The sequence below is a fragment of the Pteropus alecto genome, unplaced genomic scaffold (assembly GCF_000325575.1).
Source record: "Pteropus alecto unplaced genomic scaffold, ASM32557v1 scaffold202, whole genome shotgun sequence".
NCBI lineage: Eukaryota > Metazoa > Chordata > Mammalia > Chiroptera > Pteropodidae > Pteropus > Pteropus alecto.
This window is the reverse complement of record NW_006432451.1, coordinates 947,032-966,785: the sequence shown is the minus strand read 5'-3', so window position 1 is coordinate 966,785 and position 19,754 is coordinate 947,032. Positions and strand designations below refer to the sequence as shown.

The window sequence follows — 19,754 nt, the reverse complement described above, 5'->3', positions numbered from 1 at the left end:
GCAAGAAAGCAAGGGGATTTTGAGGGCTGAAACAAGGGCAGAGTGGCTGGATTGTAGAGTGCTAGAGAGAGCGTTGAGCAACGAGACTGGAAAAGCAGGCAAGACTAGATCATGAAGGGTCTTCAAGACTGTGTTAAAGCTTTAGCCTAGGGGCTGTTGTGAAACTATTGAAAATTTTAAGTGGAGATGTGACTGTTTATATTTTTCTGGACAGGCTAATGTGGCTGCAGTGAAGATAAGTGGTGATGGGAATAAGAATAGAGGTAGTAACCTTGGTCAAGGCTGGTAGTGACTGAGCTAGAGAAAGAGCAGTGGGGATGGAGAGAGTGGATGGACTTGAGCAGTAGTTCAAGGGGTAGAATCTACAGGTTTGTGGAACTGTTTTGCTGTGAGGAATGAGGGAGCTCAGAGTAGAATATCACTCCCAGGTTTCTGTCAGGAGCAGCAGGGTGGATGATGGTGCAGTTGTTTAGACTAAAGTTGAGGGCACCTGAAGGAATCAGTGAAGCTGTTTAATGGGTATTTGAAAATGTAGGTCAGAGCCCACTTCTCTGCCTTTCTTTGACCTATACTAGAGCCCAGAAGATACTAGATTTGGGGATACTCTCTGTCGGTGGTAAGAGCCAAAGGTCAAGTCCCTATCCTCAAGAAACACCAACATTGAAGGGATGGATAGTAGAAGAGGAGTATGCCCGGCTTGAGGGGTGGCCAAAGAGAGATGGAAAAAGAGGGCAGTGTGGGACAGGCAACAGAAGACATCAGAATGGTGTGCTTGGAGCCTTCTTGACCACACCCTTCTTTGAAGTAGCCCCCTCATTACAGTCTAGACAGCTCCTTATTATTTCTTTCAAACACTGACAAGATTGAAATTATATTCGTTATTATGCTCTTGCCCCTTGATTTATAAATTTGAGGGCAAGGTTTTATATTGCTCTGTGTGGTATTCTCATGGCCTAGAAGAGTGTTTGATAGGTCTTCAGTAAATGCGCAGTAATGAATGATTACGAAATGAGGGGTCGGCTGTAAGAAATGCTGCTGAGAAGATAAGGACAAAAAGTTGCCCTTTTGATGTAGCATGTGTGTGGGACATAGATGACTTTCTTTAGTATAAGTTTGGGGGACAAATGGGGTCAGAAGCCAGTTTGCAGTGAATTGGGGAATTGGTATGAAGTGAGAGTGGAGAAGAGTAAGAATGTTCTTCAAGAAATTTGGCTACAATTAAGATGGTAGGGAGCAGCACTAAGAGACAGTTGTAGTTGGAGGAGGAAGTGGGGTAAAGGATTTTTGTTGTTTTTTAAAGACACAAGAAATTTGAGCATGTTCAGTTGCTGATTGGACGACAACTGTACAGAAGGAGATGCTGGGAAGCTGAGATAGTGAATAGAGCTCATTTCTTAGGAAGGCCGAAGATAGGAGAGATGCAGAGCACAGATGGAGGAATTAGTCTTTATAAGTAGGAGGGTACGTCCTCTGTTTTATAGAGAAAAGTATAATGTGGGCAGGTGGGCAAGGAAATTTACTTGAGGGAAGTCAAGACAATTTTTCTTGAGGCTTCTGCGTTTTTCTGTGAGCTATTAGATAAGGCCTTTAGCAGAGAGAAAGGGAGCCTCACTTGGTTGTCTCAGCTTTCCAAAGCTGAAGTTGTGCCCACCCCCAAGGCCCCCACCTCAAAGGCAGCCCAGAAGTGAGAGAAGTAACCTTTATAATCCTTTCAGTCTTCCTACTAAAGCATTCCAGACCTCAGTCTCAGGGAAGGGGACAATTTCCTGGGGGGCTTTATTGTGCCCTTAGTGTATGTAAGCCAGGATCTCTGCTTTCCCAGGATCAAGGAAGGAGAAGCTATTGGAAAAGACTGGAGGCCAGTAAATAGCTCCTCCTACCCACTTCCTCTCTGAAAATGGAAGAACTTCCACCTCTCCCTGCCAGTAGCTGTGTAATTTTCTCCTTTGTTCAACAGATGTTTCTGAGGGCCAGCTTTGTGCCAGTCACTGTTCTAGGTGTGAGGAATAGAAGAAGTGAAAATCTAATAAGTTAGATATGATTAGAACTATAGAGAAAAATAAGAATGGGACCGGGGAGTGGTGGAAAGAGCATTGGTGATTTTGGGTAGGGTAGTCAAGGAAGGGATCACCAAGAAGTTAATATTTGAGGAAAGCTCTAAAGGCAGTAACCATGCTGTCATCTGGAGAAAGAATGTCCCATGGAGAGGGAATAGGAAGAGGGGAGCGTGCTTGGGGTGTTGGAGGAACAGCAAGGAGGCCAGTGTGGCTAGAGTGGAGTAAGCGACAGGGAGAGGAGTAGGAGGCAAGGTCAGGAGGTTTGGGGGGAGGCAGGTTGTGCGGGGCCTTGGGGCTTTGGAATGACCTTGACTTTAACACTTACTCTGAGAGAAGTGAGGAGTGGGCTTTGAGCAGATTGATGTGACCACTACTTTCTCTTTACTGTGGCTACTGTGTGGGGAAGAGACTGAGGGTGGCAGTAGGGAGGCCAGAGAAGAGACATGCAGGCTTCTCTTTTATTTCTCTTTTCTTTCTCTCCAAAGCAAAGAGACTGTCCTGAAGACCATGCTCCAAGGGCATTTGAAAGACTGCCAGGCAATGGGAGCTTAGGATGGTCTGAAGGATTCTTCGTGGACTGGTCTTGGACCGCTCTGAGACAAAGCGTGGGATAGAACCACGTGGGACAGAGACTGAATTAGGAAGTTCTCCGTCACGAGCCTTCCATGTTGACCAGCTCTGCTGCTGCCACCATGATCTAAAGCACCACCGGAACTCACCACACCACCTGCTTTCAGGGTACTTAATAGACTCTGCTTCACTACATGTTGATTATAGTTATATAGTTCTGTTCTGCTTTTTAAATTTGTTGTTTTTGTTATTGTTTTGGTACCTCAGAAGCACCTCTGTTGGCATTTGTTTTGGACATCTTGGATGTTGATGTACCCCTATGGCTGCCCCTGCAAGGTAAAGCAGCCTCTATTTGAGAGGATGGCATACCTCTTTGTGAAAACAAGATATCATTTCCTGGAAATAAAATGTAAAACCTATCAATTGCTCAGCTGGGCTTTAGTGTATTTATCTTTCTTCCCTTCCAGCTCCCAGACAGTCTCACAAGTAAACACTGGCAGCTCATAAATTGCAACCAAGAAAGTGACTATATCAGATGATAGACTCAAGTGAATGTCAGCCTGCGAAGCCAAGCCCAAGATCATGGCCATAGCAGATGGGCTCCGTTAAGCCCCTGACTGTTGTGGTTTTGTTGTTGTTGTTGTTGTTGTTGTTGTTGTTGTTGTTGTTGTTGTTTACTCCAGAGGTAGGTCACTGCTTACCTAATTTCGGGATGGGATGAATTACCTTCTTTCATCTGGAGTTCTAAAATTGTTTTCAAATTTATTTTACCCAGTGTCAAAATACAGGCAGTGATTTTATGAGAACTTGGGTGTGGTTTTTTGTTTTTTGTTTTTGTTTTTGTTTTTTTTAAAATTAAAGGCATCTCTCTTTTGCTGCCTCCTTAACAGAAAGAAAACTAGTTTGATGTTTGGGAGATAGAAGCTTAGGATAACCTGTGGTATCTTAGGTTACCAGTGATGAGAATGAGGGACAATATGGGAAGTTGAAGAGCTGTCATTTGAAATGGGGAGGTCTCTAGTAGGATTGTGAACTGTCAGCAATTTCCCAGCAGGTGGAAAGGTATTTATTTTCCTCTCCCTTTTTACCGCCTACCTGGAGAACCATTCTTTGTAATTCTTTATTTATACCCCATGTATTTTCATAAAAGATTGGAAACTATTGACTTGCCAACTTTTTAGGGATGGTCTGTTTTTTCTTTTGTTGAATATACTGTGAAATTGGGATTCTGGAGTCTCTAGTCTTCATTTCCATCTTTCTCACCACGAGTAACAGTTGAAATACTGGTGTGGTAAAGGAAGAAGTAAATTAAACATTTTAAAAATATCTTTCATAACCACATTATAAAAATTCTGGAGAAATAGAGAAAAGATTATTACCATCTTGATGTAATAATATCCCGTTTCTCCTATACATGTGTTTTGTTTATGTGATTGCATCGACATATATAAATTTTTATTTGTTTTCTCTTCAGTTCATTCTTTTAGAAGAATACAGATAAACATTTTTTGAATAGGTAATATGGTCACATGGTTTGAAATCAAAAGGTACAGGAGGACCCAAAGAGAAAATCCTGTCAACCTTGTCCTCAGTGACCACTTCCCCACACAGAGGCAGTTAGTGTTACCCATTCCCTGTGTCCTTCCACAGGCCTCTTCTGTCTATATAAGCGGATACAGGGATGCACGTGTGTGGTCTTTCCCCTTCTTTTGCACAAATGGTAACAAACTATACACTATTCTATAACTTGCTTTCCCTGAAGTTTCATGTTGGTACATAAGGAACTTCCTCTTTCTTCGTTACAGTGGACTATTATTCCATTGAATGTCTGTACAATAATCTGTTTTTCCAGTCTGTTCGTTGTACCATAATTTGTTTTTCCAGCCTGTTTGTGACCTTGTTTGCTTTAAACCTTTTATTCTTTTTTTTAATATATAGCTCTCAAAGAAGGTCCTATTAAATAAATGCCAGAATATATACTTTTAACTAAAACAGCAAAAATAACAACAAAAAGTTATATAGAACCCAAAAAGTAGTCATGAAGAAAGAGAAAGGAAAATTTGGGAATCCACATGCTGGGAGTTCTTTATTAAAATCAAGGAGGCTCAAATCTGTTCTTTTATTAAAAAATATTTACGGATAATGTTTTTTTTAAATGTTTCATTAGTAATAGTCTTATAAGTCTGGTTTCATAATAATCTATAATGTAACCACTTCCATCTGAAGGTCCAACAATCTGCATTGAAATAAAAATGAAATCAATTAGGCTCCCAATTTCACAAAACCTTACAGCGCAAAACTTCAATAAACCCAAGGCAGAGGGTCCAAGCTGAAATTGATCTGCTTCCAACCAACCAAGAAAAAGACAGTGCAGCTGCCACTTTGTATGAACAGCCATTTATGTTTTGACAAGATATGGGCATGGGAAAATAAACTTCATTTCCAGGAAAATGTTTCATTGTCACTGAAATCCTTAGAAGTTATTTTGGGTGCTAGAAAACATAGAACATCAGCTATGTATTTGTAGTTAACTGGTTCTTGTCTAACACTGTTTCTTTTTTTTTTTTTTTTTTTTTTGGATACTTACAAATATATTGTCCCATTTTGAGGTCCTCACACTTACTTCTCCTTGCCCCCAGTGGTAGTGGCAGCAACTCCCCAAGGTCCTATGATGACTACACAAGCTACAGGACACATATATTGGGGACCAATTCATCTCACTTTTTATAAAACAATGCTGCAGTGAACACTCTTATACATACATCATTAGAGGAAAGATCCTCAAAGAAGAAACATCTTGACTGAAGGTGATCTGTAGAGACTGATCTCACAAACTAACTATCCTCTCCCTCAGCTGCTGGACACAGAGTGACTTGCAACCTCTCCCTGCAAAATACCACATTTCTCTCAAGTGTGCCACACAGGTTAAGAAACTGAGCTCTTAAATATAGACTTCAAAAAAGAAAATATTTAAAAGTCCGACTAGCTGAATTTGAATCCCAGCCCTGCCATTTGTAACTGTGTGACATTAGGCAAGTTATTCAATCTCTCTGAGTCTCGGTTTCTTTTTTTAAACTTTTAAAATTAAATTTATTGGGGTGACATTGGTTAATAAAGTTATATAGGTCTCAAGTGTATAATTCAATAATACATCATCTGTATGTTGCCTTGTGTGTTTACCACCCAAAGTCATTTCTCCTTTCATCACCACATATTTGACCCCCTTTACCCTTATCTACCTTAGTTTCTTCATTGCTAAAATACCGATATGTTATTGTGAGGCCTAAATATTCCAGTTACTGCACTGCCCACAAACAAAAACCTCACTGTTCTATTTTATTTTAAAGGCACAAACTAAAAGTTAACCTCCTCTTTTGCATTATTTCTCTGAGCTACAGTATATTCTTTCCCTGGTGAGATATCTGATATTAAACATCTATATTTTGCTTACTGAGATAAATACAGGGTAACTTTTCTGCCTTGTAGCACCAAACCATAGTAGAGCTGAGCCCCACTACCGTGCAGTCTGGCTCTAATTAAAGGCATGTTCTCGACAACAGAGCTCTGAGAAATCGGGTAAAGAGGGTTTATTTCAGATTCTGGCTTTATTAAGCAGATGAATGCAGCCAGCTAGCTCTGTGAGGCACTTTGCAGTGAGTGAGTGGCAGGTGTCCCATATCTATCTGATTATGTTAACCTAGAAAGCGCTCGCTTTGCCCCTAGGCATGCTTCATCCAAGCTTTCAGACTGTACCCAGGGCAGGGGACTTTGCTCTTTGTGGGCTGGAAATCTGGATACCCATCCTCTGTTGCTCTGATTGGAAGCTGCTGTTGTTATAGAAAGACCTGAATCCACTCACTATCTCTGGCCTTTCTCTCTCACTACTTTTTCCTCCTCCATGAACAATCAGTCATTCAGGCTGTCACCACAGCTGCAGAAGTGCTTGGGATGGGCAGCCCTCTCCAACTGCTCGTTGACATTTTACAGCCTGACTGAAGAGAATCTTCTCACTTATCCAAGGATAACCTGGGAGTTCAGAGGCACCCAAGGTTTAAGAGAAGAAACTTGCATTGTAGTCCTAACCTAGGAAAAACCTAAGACAATTTGGAGAATCCTGGAATCGCTGTTCCTTGCGCAGAAATGCAGGCTTGTTAACAGGTGCAGGGCCTGACTTGAGCAGCATGCCGTCGTTGGTTACAGTAGCCCACTGGGTTGTTCTTCTGAACACGTTAGCTTCTTTCAAAGAAAGAAAACTTCCCACCTGGTCAACTCTTCCTACTTTTCCCATATATGGGAATGGAGGCAATAGGTGTAGGGGCTACTGGGGAGAAGATGGGGCCTTGTATTGATGGAAAATAATGAACTGTCTTGTGCAGCTGATTATTCAGTTTAGAAGAGCATATGGATCCTAGGAAAGGGCTGGACCCATAGTAGCTGCTCAATAAATACTCAGATACTGTAATTCCTTCAGCAGCACTCCAAACAGTACCCACCATGGGTATTCTGAGTTCATTAATTTAATCTCCAAGTAATATTTCCTGCTTGCTGCTGCTTTATCAAAACCTAACCCAGATTCCCACCTCAGATCTAGTTTCCAGACCCACTTCCCTTTGGGGGTCTGTGAATAATTTAATCTGGTGTGACTTTTTTTTTCAAACAGCAGCCAAATTCTGAATTCTGTATGTTTCCAATAAATTCAATTCAACAATCATTATTAGATACCCATTTTTTTTTTTTTTTTACTAGGCACTGCTCTAGGTGTTTAGGGTATGGCACTGAACAAAACAAGGTGTTGCGAACCTACATTCTAATAAGGGGTCAAAAAGTCGAAAGCTTCCCACAAAAGTCTTATTAGATTCTGTGGCAGGGGCTTAGCAGTGTGTCCTCACATTTCCAAACCCCAGGCAGACAGCTTGTAGGCTATACCTGGCCCACCTGGGTTGCCAGAGCCTTCTCAGTTTGCTTCCAGTTCTACTCCCCCTTGGCATATAGGCACCAGCTCTTTGGAAATCAAGCTCTCCTGGGCTCCTACCCAGCTCTAACCAAGGGCCTTCAAGGGCATCTCTGAGGCAAGTTTGGGTCCTTAGCGTGGAAGACAGGCCCTGAAAACCCCTCAGTAGTACATAAGAACACCATAGTTCTATGCAGGCACGCACCCAGGAGACCACTGAGGGGGCCTCAGGTGATACTACTTCACCCCAGGTAAGCACAGCCAAGTGTTTCTGAAGTGATTATTGACACCAAACTTAACCTGGGGATGGATGGGATTGGACAGATTTTCACATATGACTCTGTGAGTTTATGTCTAGCTATGAGAGGACTCCCCAGTTTCGTGGCCCTTTCTCAGTTCTTTTCTTCTTGGTTCCTCACCTCCTTACCTGGCCTCTCCCAGTGGTACACTGACTCCCAAGAGCTGATTTTATCTCTTCCCAACTCCACATTCAGTGAGGTTATGTTGGTATGTTGGGTAGTTTGAAATCAGCCACGGTGGGAATATTTACACCACAGAAATTGGCAAATCAGAGATTTCCTCCCTGGATAGCCAGTTAAACATATACCGGAACATCACTGGCATCCTGCCACATGATTGATTCCTGAGGCTTTCTTGCCCCAGGTTTTCCCAGTTCTGAGAAAGCCACTAATCAGGCCAACGGTGCTACCTCCTTCCCGGTGCTCTAGAATGTCCCCAGGAGTGGTGTCACTCCTGGTAATGGTGTCACTGCAGAGGCAGAACAGCCCTCCCTACAACTCTAGGCCACACTTGATCACCTTCGGAATCACTAACACCTTTGGAATTCCCAAATTCTCAACAAAATACCTGCTGACCATCAATCCCATAACCGCTGGGGCTCAGACCTAATCCCAGAGGCCCAGGGAAGAAGGCAGATGACATGCCACCCAGCATTTTCCATTTCCTTCTTCAGTAACCTGAGCTCTCATGCTATCAGTGTGGATGGGTACTTAGCAGAGGGTCTGGAGGATAGGAATGTAACCAACAGCAGCAGAGCCTTAGTCCTTAGCATGGCCAATCCATCAGTGTGCTCCATCTTTTTTTCTCAAACTGTCTTCCTACAAGAATCCTTTAATGGAAGGTCGGAACGGGCACTGTGGCTGGGGCACAGGGCATTTCTCCAGGGAGCTTTAATGCTGGATTGTGTGAACTACATGTCACATTGAACCACATGAATCTGGATATTAGGTCTCCCTCCCCTGGAATACGAGGTTCCTACCACGCGAGCTGGCTGTGATGTCTTCCAACATAGGCACAGGTTGTCCTGGGTAGCATTCTTCTGATTGGGGGAATAGTCCCTCCCAGGCACTGTGATCTAGGAGCTGCCAGGTCCCTTGACTCAAAGTCCACAAGATAGGGCTGGAGGCCTGATCTCATAATTGTTACCAGCACTTTAGAAGAAGAATTAATTTTTGTACCGTCCCTGTTATAAATCCCTTTAAAAGATGAGAAAATATAGGCAATGAGAGATTAAGTAGCTTGCCCAAGCCCACACAAATTGGTGGAAGTGGAGAAAATGAGGCTGAGGAAGCGATGAGGCCCTGTTATGGAGTTGGGGTCTTATAGTAGAACAGTGGAAAGCCATTGAAGGTCATAATTGGGGGGAGTGACATCTTCCTCTATTTTGGGAAGATCGTTCTGTGTGGAAGTGGGTTAGACGTGAGAGGACAAGGTGATACAGGGAGACCACTTAAGCAATTGCAATTGATGCAAGAGGTTAGATTACCTGAATTAAGGCACTGGTAGTGGGAGTGGAGAGAAGTGGAGGGTTTCACAGATATTTAGCAGATGTATTGAGCAAGACATGATTGGTTGGATGTGAGGATGAGGAAGAGCCTGGAGTCAAGGGGTGACCGCTGGGTTTCTGCCTAGGACAATAATCTCACTGATAGTGTTAACTGAAACAACTTAGGAAGAAGAAAACATTTTGTGGAAGATGTAGGCAACCATGAATTCTATTTTGGGATAGCTGAGTTTGAAAATGCCAAAAGTAAAATGACATGGAGTGGCTACTTAGTCCCTATGCATGCTAATTGGTATGCTGCCCTCCACTGTCCACACAAATTTTAATTTTTCCTCATAGTTCTCTGGACATCATCTTCCACAGCAATGGTCACAAGTCATTAAAGTAGTCCTACATAGCTGCTTTTAGGATAGCTGCCATTAGGTGGACTTGAGAATTTACTCTTCCACAATGCCCAAAGGTAAATTGTCACATGTTAAGTGTGCCACATGATATCAGACACACATCCATTCCAACACACGCCGAATTGGTTGTCGAGATAAATATTCACTAAATGGGAAAGCATAAGTGCTGGAGCAGAAGAGCTGTTGATTCAAGACTTCTCACACACAGTAGTGGAAAAATCCACGTGTGAAGTATACTCAAGTAAGCATTGTGGTTGACATTTGTGACAAAAAGAAATTCCCCATCAAGTGATCTTATGAAATTGCTGCCTACATCAGGACATCAGGTGACTACTACTCTGGGACAGAGGACATGGTGTCACGCGCAAGGATTTTGAGGCATCTCAACATAGAGCTGAGAGTTCAGAGGTGAGATCTTGGCTGAGGCTACAAATGGGGGAGTTGTGCATGTACAGATACTCATTGTGTCATAAAAGAAAGTAAAATCCCTCAGAGAGAATAAGCTAAAGGGACAATTACCCAAGACAGAACCCTGAAGCTTGCTGACATTCAAGGGGCATAGCCTGCAAAGAACAAGAAAGAGTAGGAACAAGAATTAGGAGGAATAAGTGGTGATATATCTCAGAGGCCAAATATGATGGTTAATTTTATGTCAACTCGATGGCCACAAGGTGCCCAGACATTTGGTCAAACATTATTCTGGATATATCTGTGCGGGTGTTTCTAGATGAGATTAACATTTGAACCAGTGGACTGAGTAAAGCAGATTTCCCTCCCCAATGTGGGCAGGCCTCCTCTAATCAGCTGAAGGTATGAATAGAAAAAAAAGTCTGACCCTCTAGTGAAAGAGGAAATTTCCCTCTGCCCGACTTTCTTAATCTGGGACATTTTTATTCCTGTCTTCGGACTCAAATGAAATATCAGCTCTTCCTGGGTTTCTAGACTTTCATTAGCTCTTTCTGGGCCTTCATACTGGAGCTATGTCATTGGCTCTCTCAGGTCTCCAGCTGTTGACCATAGGACTTGGGTCTTGTCAGCCACTATAATCACATGAGCCAATTCTTTATTGTCTGCCTGTCTGTCCATCTATCTATCTATCTATCTATCTATCTATCATCTATCTATGTTTGTTGATTCTGTTTCTCTAAATAGCCCTGACTAATACAGCAAGGCAATATTTCAAGAATTAGTAAATTGTTGACTAGGCCAAATCTAGCTGTTTGGTTAAGTAAGAAAAGAACTAAAAATATCAGTGGGTTTAGCAACCAGGAGGTTATTGGAAGAGCACTTTTTAGTGGCATAGTGGGGTCAAAACAACCATTTGTCCTGCATTAAAAAAGTGAGTGAGAAATTTGGACTTGTTATATTTCAAGAGTAGAGGGGAAAAAAAAAGGAATACAAATGGAGAGAAAAGTCTGAAAAGATGGTAGAGAGAAGTTGAGGAATATTTCTACTGATAGTTTCTATTTATTCTACGAAGTTGGAAAGGATCTTCAGATCAGAGTGAAGGAAGGGAGAAGTGTTGGGATTAGAGGTTGAAAAAAACTGGAGAAGGTATGAAATGGCTATAGGGAACAGGAGAGAGAGATCACCAGGGAAACACAGGATAACTGAGCTGTGTTGGGGCATGGTGATTAGAAGGGCCTTGGATGCCTTGTGGCACCAGTAGGTACTGTTGTATGATTTTTCCTGGCAGGGCTCAGCTCCCTGTATCTGGAGAAAATGGAGGTATATTAATTCAAAATAAGAAAATATTATTAAATAATATATTGATCAGAATTCTTTGTTTTGAGAATATATTCTTATTATATACCCCTTAATCTCCCATGCCCTCCCCTCTTAATCTCCAGCTGCAATAGCAGGAACAAATTAAGCATTCTTTTAAAATGCTGTTACAGAAAACTTTTTTGGTTCAAGTACTTGTCCTGCAACTATCCCACCTACATTTGTCCTTTTTGACTATGCAGCACCCAAACTACTTTCTTATTTTTAACTAGTACCCTTTCTTATGAAGCAAAGCCCACATTCCCCCAAAGAAGCTGAAAATACCAGATAGTTGCTTTTCCATAATCCCTTGCTGCCAGAGCTGTGTACATGACAAGGATCCATTAATTAGATATATTCAAGCTATGAACTGGAAATGTGACACGAAGCCAGGAACAGCATAATAATGGTTCTGTGAGGATGGTGGCTGATGAGTCAATCTAGTTTTCAGAGGCAGTCATGGCAGTGGTATTCACAGCATTGTCCATAGTGAAGGGTATTTACCATGCAAGTTTTGGTGTATGTGCCCAGATGCTAGCGGCAGTGGTGACTTTACCACTTTTTATAGTATGATTTGGAGCATTATTCCTGGCCACATTGCTTCCAAACCTCTTTCTAGTATATCCTTTTAATCCTTTCAGTATATATATATTTTTTCTAATTAATGTACCCAGAATCCATTTCTGTTGCTTACACCCAAGTTATCAGGCTGATGAAAGCTGGTCCAGCTTTACCTCAATTTTGTGAGCTAGCCTATATCTTTCCAAAGTGTTTCTTTTGATTTGAGTTAGCAGCATCAGGTTCCATTGCTTGTATAGGTAGCAAATATGATGGTGAAAAGAATATGAGCTTCTAATCTACCTTTTACTTACTCTGTGATCTTCAGCCAGTTACCCAACCTTTGTGGGCTTCAGTTACCTCCTCTAATAGGTAAAAATGCACTTCCCACATTGACCTGCTCTGTTTATAGAATTTGGGTGACTCCTCAAAGGTCTGAGCTGAGTAACAAGGGACAAGTTGAACTTCTGATTGATGTTCACTCACCACTCCTTACCCCTCACTCACCAAGAGTTCTCCCTTAAGTTCATAACATTCTAAAGTTAACGGGTTTATCACCTCTTCTCTTCCATCCATTCTATTCCTTCCACAAACTCTGAGTGAGATTGGGACAGTGGGAGTTCCAGAAGCTAAAGGAGGTGAGAGGCAAGAAGAAATGAGAAGAGCTCCCTAAAGCCTCAGAGAAGAGAGATAAGCACATCCTCAACCTCATCTCTTTGTAAGCGACCTATTTTACAAGGAGCTTCCTAGAGCACATATTATATCTTACATCTTGGAAGCCAGGACCTGGGACAGAGTGTACAAGTACTCATGCCTTCTTCCCCTCTACTCAAAAATCTTTCAATAGCTCTCTAAATAAGGTCCTGGTCTTTGCTCTTTCCCCCTCTAACCCATTTTCCATACCATGTCCCAAGCCATGTCTGAAGTGTCCATGAGATCATGTCTCGGCTACCTATGTCTCTGCTTGAATCATGGGCAAGTGATTTAAAATTTCTAAACTTCAGTTTCCTCATCTGTAGAATGGGAATAATAATACCTACCTCCTGGAGGTTGTTGTGAAAATTAAATGAAACTGTAGCATAGTGCCTGGCACACGGCAAGAGTTCACCAAGTGTTAGATATCGCTATTGTTACCATTATTGCTATTACAGAGAACATAGATTGTCCATGCTGCAAAATAACCATGTAGTCTAGTGGTCACAAGCATTGGCTGGGGAATCAGACACACCTGAGTTTGAATTCCAGCTCTGCCTATACTATACATATAAGCTTGGACAACTCTACTAATCTATCTTCTGATTTCCTTTCCATAAAGAGAAGATATTAAAATATTCCCTCCCAAGGTTTTTGTTAGGAAAAAATGAGATGATATCAGAATTAGGTTAGGCTAACACAAGTCTCTAAAGAAGCCATTTTCCCCCCATGTAAAAGAAGCTGAAGGAAGGCTCTCTTGTTATTAAGGACTCAGGCTCTTTCTTTCTCCTTTACCACCCTTAGTGGTTGCTTGACAATCCAAGACAGCAACTATCTGGGAAGTTTTAAGACTTCTCAGAAGTTCCATCCAAGAATTTCCACTTATGTCTCGTTGGCTAGAACATAGTATATGGTAACACTTAGCTGCAAGGGAGGCTGGAATTATAGTTTTTCAACTTGACAAATTGCCACCCATAATAAAATAGAGTTCATTAAGTAAGTGAGCCTTCTGTGAACAACCACATGAGTGAGCTTGGAAGTGGATCTTCCAGCCTAGTTAAGCATTTAGATGGCTGTAGTTCTTCCTAACAGCTTGACTTAAACTTCGCGAAAAACCCTGAGCCAGTACCACCAGGATAATCTGCTTCCAGATTCCTGACCCTTAGAAACTGTGTGAGATAATAAGTGTTGTTTTAAGCTACTAAAATTTGGGGCAATTTGTTATGCAGTAATAAATAATTAATAAAGTGGGCAACAAACCCTAGTAATATTAGTAGTATCTGTGATGTTGTCACCAACAGAAACCATAGCTATTTTCATATACTATTAAAGTTGTTTTAGATATTTTAAAATAGTATTTCTACTGATAATTACTTTAGAATTACAGTATTATTAGATCTATTACTATATAATACATGATTATAGTCTTCCATCTATTTATATTTGTGTGATATAGCTGACTAGCCATTGGATAACTCTGCACCTAATAATTGATGTGTTTCTCACATTGATAGCTCAGATATCTTTGTTGCTTTCCAGGAATTTCTATCGAAAATTGCTTTTTGATCAAACAAACACAAAAAGTGAATTGTTTCCATTATTGGTTCAAGTTTTACAAACCAGCAGTTCAAGGAGAATTATTAACTCTTGATAAGGCAGCTTGACCTTAACCTGTAACATGAACAAGTATGCAGTCTAGAAGTGTGAACTGGGCAGTTTCAAACATGTCTAATTATTGAAGTAACCATTACAGGATATTATTTAAGATAATTTATTATTGCTCACACATGACACAGGTCATTATAGAGTTATAAATTCTGTAAGTAGCAGAGGTTATTTCTTTTACTTTTCTCCTTAAACTCCCTCTTTGTATATTGTCTGTGTTTTGAAGTAAAGGCGGGAGCACACAGTATGTTGTACAGGTAGTCTTTGTATATTATTTTTCCTTGGAAAATACTGAGCATTTAAAATAAGAAAACCGGAGGCAGGACTCCCAGGTATGGCCAAGTAAAGAGAGTAGAATATGCTTTCCCCAGAAAGAAACTAGTGACAAAAGCAATTGTTGACAAATAAAAAGACAGAAACAACCATTTCAGTTCCCCAGAAACCAAACAAAATCATACAATGATCCAAGAAGTATTTATACTTGAAAAACTGCTGAATTCAGGTTAGAATAATGAGAATCTGTGGTGTTCTTGCCTAGGGCTTCTCTTTCACACTCCTCTTTTGCTTATTTGATACAGAAATTCTAAATTTGGGGGCAATCAGGACCAGTGACTTCTCTGCTGTGATCAATGAGGGCTCATTCAATTTGGAGCAGTGGACAGTGACCACACATCCAGCAACACTGTTGGTGTAAATGACAATCTCAGAGGCAGACAAGTGAGAAGGGACAATGACTCTTGGTTGGGGCAAGCATGTTCCAGGCTGAGGCTGCATGCCTGCACAGAGGAGACCAGAGAGGGCCCAAGTCAGCTATATACACCTAACCAACACCGAGGTTATGTGCATGTGCAGAGATACGAAAGGGCCCAACAGAAAGTAAAAGTCAGATAGGACCTTGAAAATGTCCTCCTTTACCCATACACAGACCTACCAGTATAGGACAGAAGACTTATTGACTGAGGTGGTTGATCACAGCTTCTGTCTGATCAGTGGCTGACCGCTTAAGCTATACAGACATGTGACAACCCTTAGGAAGCCAGAAATAAAAAGAATCAAAAGTAACAAAACAGAACAGAAACATCAACAGTTGCATACTGTGGGAGAGACAGATTTCATGAATTTAACCCAGACAAGTTATTAAGCAGAGAAACAATAAACAAACACAGCAATAACAGTAACTTGTATGTGTGTGTGTATGGTGGGGGGGATTAGAACCCAGAGTTGCTATAAAATATCATCTAAAGTGTTTAATTTTTCAACAAAACCACAAAATGTTACGAGACACACAAAGAAATGGGAATGTGTGACTATACTCAAGAGGAAAAAGAGCAATCCATATAAACCAACTCTAAGCAATCACAGATACTGAATTTAGCAGACAATACTTAAAGAGGCTATTATAATTAGGTTTAAAGAACTAAAGGAAATTATGTTTAAAGAATTAAAAGAAAATATAACAACAATGAATCAATAATAGAGATTCTCAATAAGGAGATATTAATAGCAAAAAAGTGAATATTCTGGAATTGGAGAATACAGTACAATTGACCTTCAAACTGTATTTTTGATCCACAGTTGGGAATCCAAATATGTGGAGGGCCAATTTAAGTTATACATAGATTTTTGACAGCTTGAGTGATTGGCACGCCTGGTCTCCATTTTGTTTAGGGCCAACTGAACCACCCAAATCAGTCTATACGTTCACTGCAATCCTCATACAAATCTCAACAACATTCTCTTTTGCAGAAATAGAAAAAATCCATCCTAAAATTGATATGAAATCTCAAGAGACCCCATAGCCAAAACCATCTTGGGAAAAAAACAAATTGAAGGTCTCGCGCTTCCTGGTTTTAAAATTTACTACAAAGATACAAAACAGTGTAATATAGGCATAAAGAGAGACATATGTCTAGACCAACAGTACGGAATAGAGAGCCCAGAAATAAACTCTTGCATATACGGCCAAATGATTTTTGACAAGGATGCAAAGACCATTCAATGGGGGAGAAGGCAGTATTTTCAACAAATGGTGTTGGAAAAACTGGACATTCACATCTAAAAGAATAAGTTGGATCCTCACCTTTCACTATCTGCAAAAATTGACAAAAAAACACAAAAAACAAAAAACATATTCAACACCTAAATGTAAGAGCTAAAATTATAAAGCTCTTAGAAGAAAACACAGGGGAGAATCTTCATGACATTGGATTTGGCAATGATTTCTTAGACACGACACCAAAAAACAAAAGAGAAAATAGATAAATATGACTTCATCAAAGTAAAAAACTTTAGTGCATCGAAGGACACTATCAACAGAGTGAAAAGGAAACCTTTGAAATGGGAGAAAGTATTTTCAAAACATATTTTTGATAAAGGATTAAGATCCAGAATATACAAAGAACTCTTACAACTCAACAATGAAAAAAGAAAAAAAGAAAAAAAAAAACAATTTAAAAATGGGCAAGGGACATAAATCGACATTTTTCCAAAGAAGATATAGAAATGGCTGATAAGCACATGAAAAGATACTCAACATTACCATTATTAGGGAAATACAAATAAAAACAATGAGATTGAGATATCACTTTAAACTCATTAAGATGGCTGTTGTGGAAACACACACACACCAGAAAATAACAAATGTTAGTGAGGATGTGGAAAAATTGGAACATTTGAGCACTGCTTCTGGAGATGTAAATGGTGCAACTGCTATGGAAAACAGGATGGCAGTTACTAAAAATATTAAATATAAAATTATCATATGATCCAGTAATTCTACTTCTGGGTATATACCCAAAAGAATTGAAAGCAGAGATACTGTACATACATTTTCAAAGAAGCCTAGTCATGATAACCAAAGGTGGAAGCAACTTGGGTGCTCATTGATGGATTAATGGGTAAACAAAATGTGGTCTATACATTCAATGGAATATTATTCAGCCTTAAAAAGGAAGGAAATTCTGACACATGCCACAACATGATGAACTTTGAAGACATTATGCTAAGCCAAGAAAGCCAGTCCCAAAAAAATAAGTATATGATTTCACCTATTTGAGGTGAAATAGGAATAGGAAATTTATAGAGATAGCAAGTAGAACGGTGGTTTCAAGGGACTGAGGGGAGGATAGAATGGGGAGTTATTGTTTAACAGGTGACAGTTTCAGTTTGAGAAGATGAAAAATTTTGATGGTTGCAACAATGTGAATGTACTTAATGCCACTGAACTGTACATTTAGAAATGATTAAAATGGTAAATTTTATGTATGTACAACAAAGTTCAACTAAATAAAAACATTCATTAGAGGGGCTTAGCATCAGTTTCTAGATGGTAGAAGAAAGAATCAATGAACTTGAATATAAATAAATAGAAATTACCCAGTCTGAAGATTGAAGAAAAATAAACAGTGTTTAGAGACCTGTGGGGCAACATCAAGCGTACTGACATATATCTAATGGTTGTGTCCAAAGTAGAGGAGAGAGAGAATAGGGCAGACTTTTTTAATTCTAGAAATAATGGTCAAAAACTTGTCATATCTGATGAAAACATGAATCTATATATCCAAGAATTCTTTAAACTTTGAGTAAAATTAATACAAAGAGATCTGCATCTAGGCACAGCACTTTCTAACTGTTGAAAGATAAACTGAAAATCTGAAATCAGCAAGAGAAAATAACTCATCACATACAGGGAACATTAATACAATAGTTGGCTGACTTCTCATCTGACACAATGGAGGCCAGGAGACAGTGGTATGACATATTCAATGGCTGAATGAAAATTTCTATATCCAACAAAACTATCTTTCATAAATGAAAGTAAAATAAAGACATCTCTAGATAAAGACAGAAAATTTGTTGCCAGCAAAGCTGCCTTATAAGATATAATAAAGGAATTAATTTAGACTGAAGAAAATGACACCAGAAAACGACTCAAATCCACAGGAAGCAATGAGGAGCACCTGAAATGGTACATATGTAGGTTGATATGAGAAACTCTAGCTTCCAATTAAGACAGTAGAGTGCTTGCTTCCTCTCACAACCACATCAAAGTTACCACTAAAATGCAGAATAACTATCATTGGGAGTCTCTTTGAGTCTGGCTGAACAGAAGTCCTACAACTGGGGACACACAGAAGAGGCCACTGCGAGACTGGTAAGAGTGATGGAGATAAAAAGCGGACTGGTCCAATACCTGCGTGTGGTGGTTGAGAATTGGGAGAAATATCTCAGCTGTGGAGGCCCACTCAGAGGAGCAAGGGCTCCTGGCCCCACACCAGGCTCCCAAGCCCAGTTTTCTAGTGCCATGAAGAGAAGTCTACAAACTTTTGGCTGTGAAAACCAGCGGAGATTGTGACTGAGATGGAGGTCTGAGGGAGTCACAGACTTTCCTCTTCAGGGGCCCACATGCAGACTTATTCGGTGACAGACTTATTTGCTCTGAGCTCCAGTGCTAGACAGCAGCTCAAAAGGGACCAGAGATATATGAGGAGGAACTGAGTTGTCTGGCTTTAGGGTAAGGGCAGCTTTTTCCCAGACAGAAGTGCTGGCAGGAGGCATTGCTCCTTTGTTGAGCCCTCCCCTGCCCAGCTTGCAGACCCAAGTGGGGCCATATCTGAGTCTCCATCAATGTAGCTAACACTGGTCACCCTGCCCTGGTGATTCTCTGAGATCCCACCCGTCCCAACATGTAGTCCCACCCAAGCCACTTATAGTGGTTTTTCCATACAAACAACCTGGCTTGGCTCACACTGAGGACTTTTCTAAAATCTCTCAAAGTTTTGCAAAACCTAAATAAGCTGCATCTGGCCTCAGCATGCCTTGAATCTCTTGCTGAGCAACTCCAAGCCCGGCACTAGTGGTAGTCAGCCTCGGTTTGGGGCTTGGCCTCTTGAGGCACTTCTGAGCCCATCATGGGTGGCAGCCATCTGCCAGGCAGGGCATAGGCTGCAGCTGAACTTGGTCTGTGGCATGGCCCCTTCTAGGAGGCCCTGGCCTGTAAGCCCGGAGGCTGCTTTTGGTCTGAGCTAGAGCACCACCTGGGGTCACATCTGAGGATGACACACCCACTGGGCAGACAGGGTATATGCAAGAGCCCTTCTAAAGTGAATCCTGCTTTATAGGGTTGGCTGCTCACCGGCCAATCCTCACAACCAGTCAATCCCTCCCACTGAGGTGCAAACAGCAACTAAGCCTCAACTACAACAGGAGGGCATACACAAACCCCGGGTGTCCAAGGGACACACCTTGGGCACCCAGCTCAGGTGACCAGGGAAGACTGTGCCACTGGG

General features: G+C 40.9%; 1 protein-coding gene and 1 pseudogene across 9 annotated transcripts in view; one reads left to right on the top strand and one right to left on the bottom strand.

Moving 5' to 3' along the window:
- Positions 1-3,853, top strand: part of RNF8 (ring finger protein 8) — a 38,060-nt gene extending 34,207 nt beyond the window's left edge. For 6 of the 9 annotated variants that reach the window (XM_025043701.1, XM_025043700.1, XM_025043702.1 and 3 more), the window contains one exon: positions 2,543-3,050. In XM_025043701.1, the coding sequence (XP_024899469.1) occupies positions 2,543-2,671 (129 nt within the window). In that variant the 3' untranslated portion in view covers positions 2,672-3,050. Of the gene's footprint in view, positions 1-2,542; positions 3,051-3,094 lie in introns of those variants that run through there. The other 3 variants (XR_003044967.1, XR_003044965.1, XR_003044966.1) reach the window with 3 other exon arrangements.
- Positions 3,854-4,727: 874 nt separating this feature from the next.
- On the bottom strand, positions 4,728-5,499 carry LOC102896853 (annotated as a pseudogene).
- Between the last annotated feature and the right edge of the window lie 14,255 nt (positions 5,500-19,754).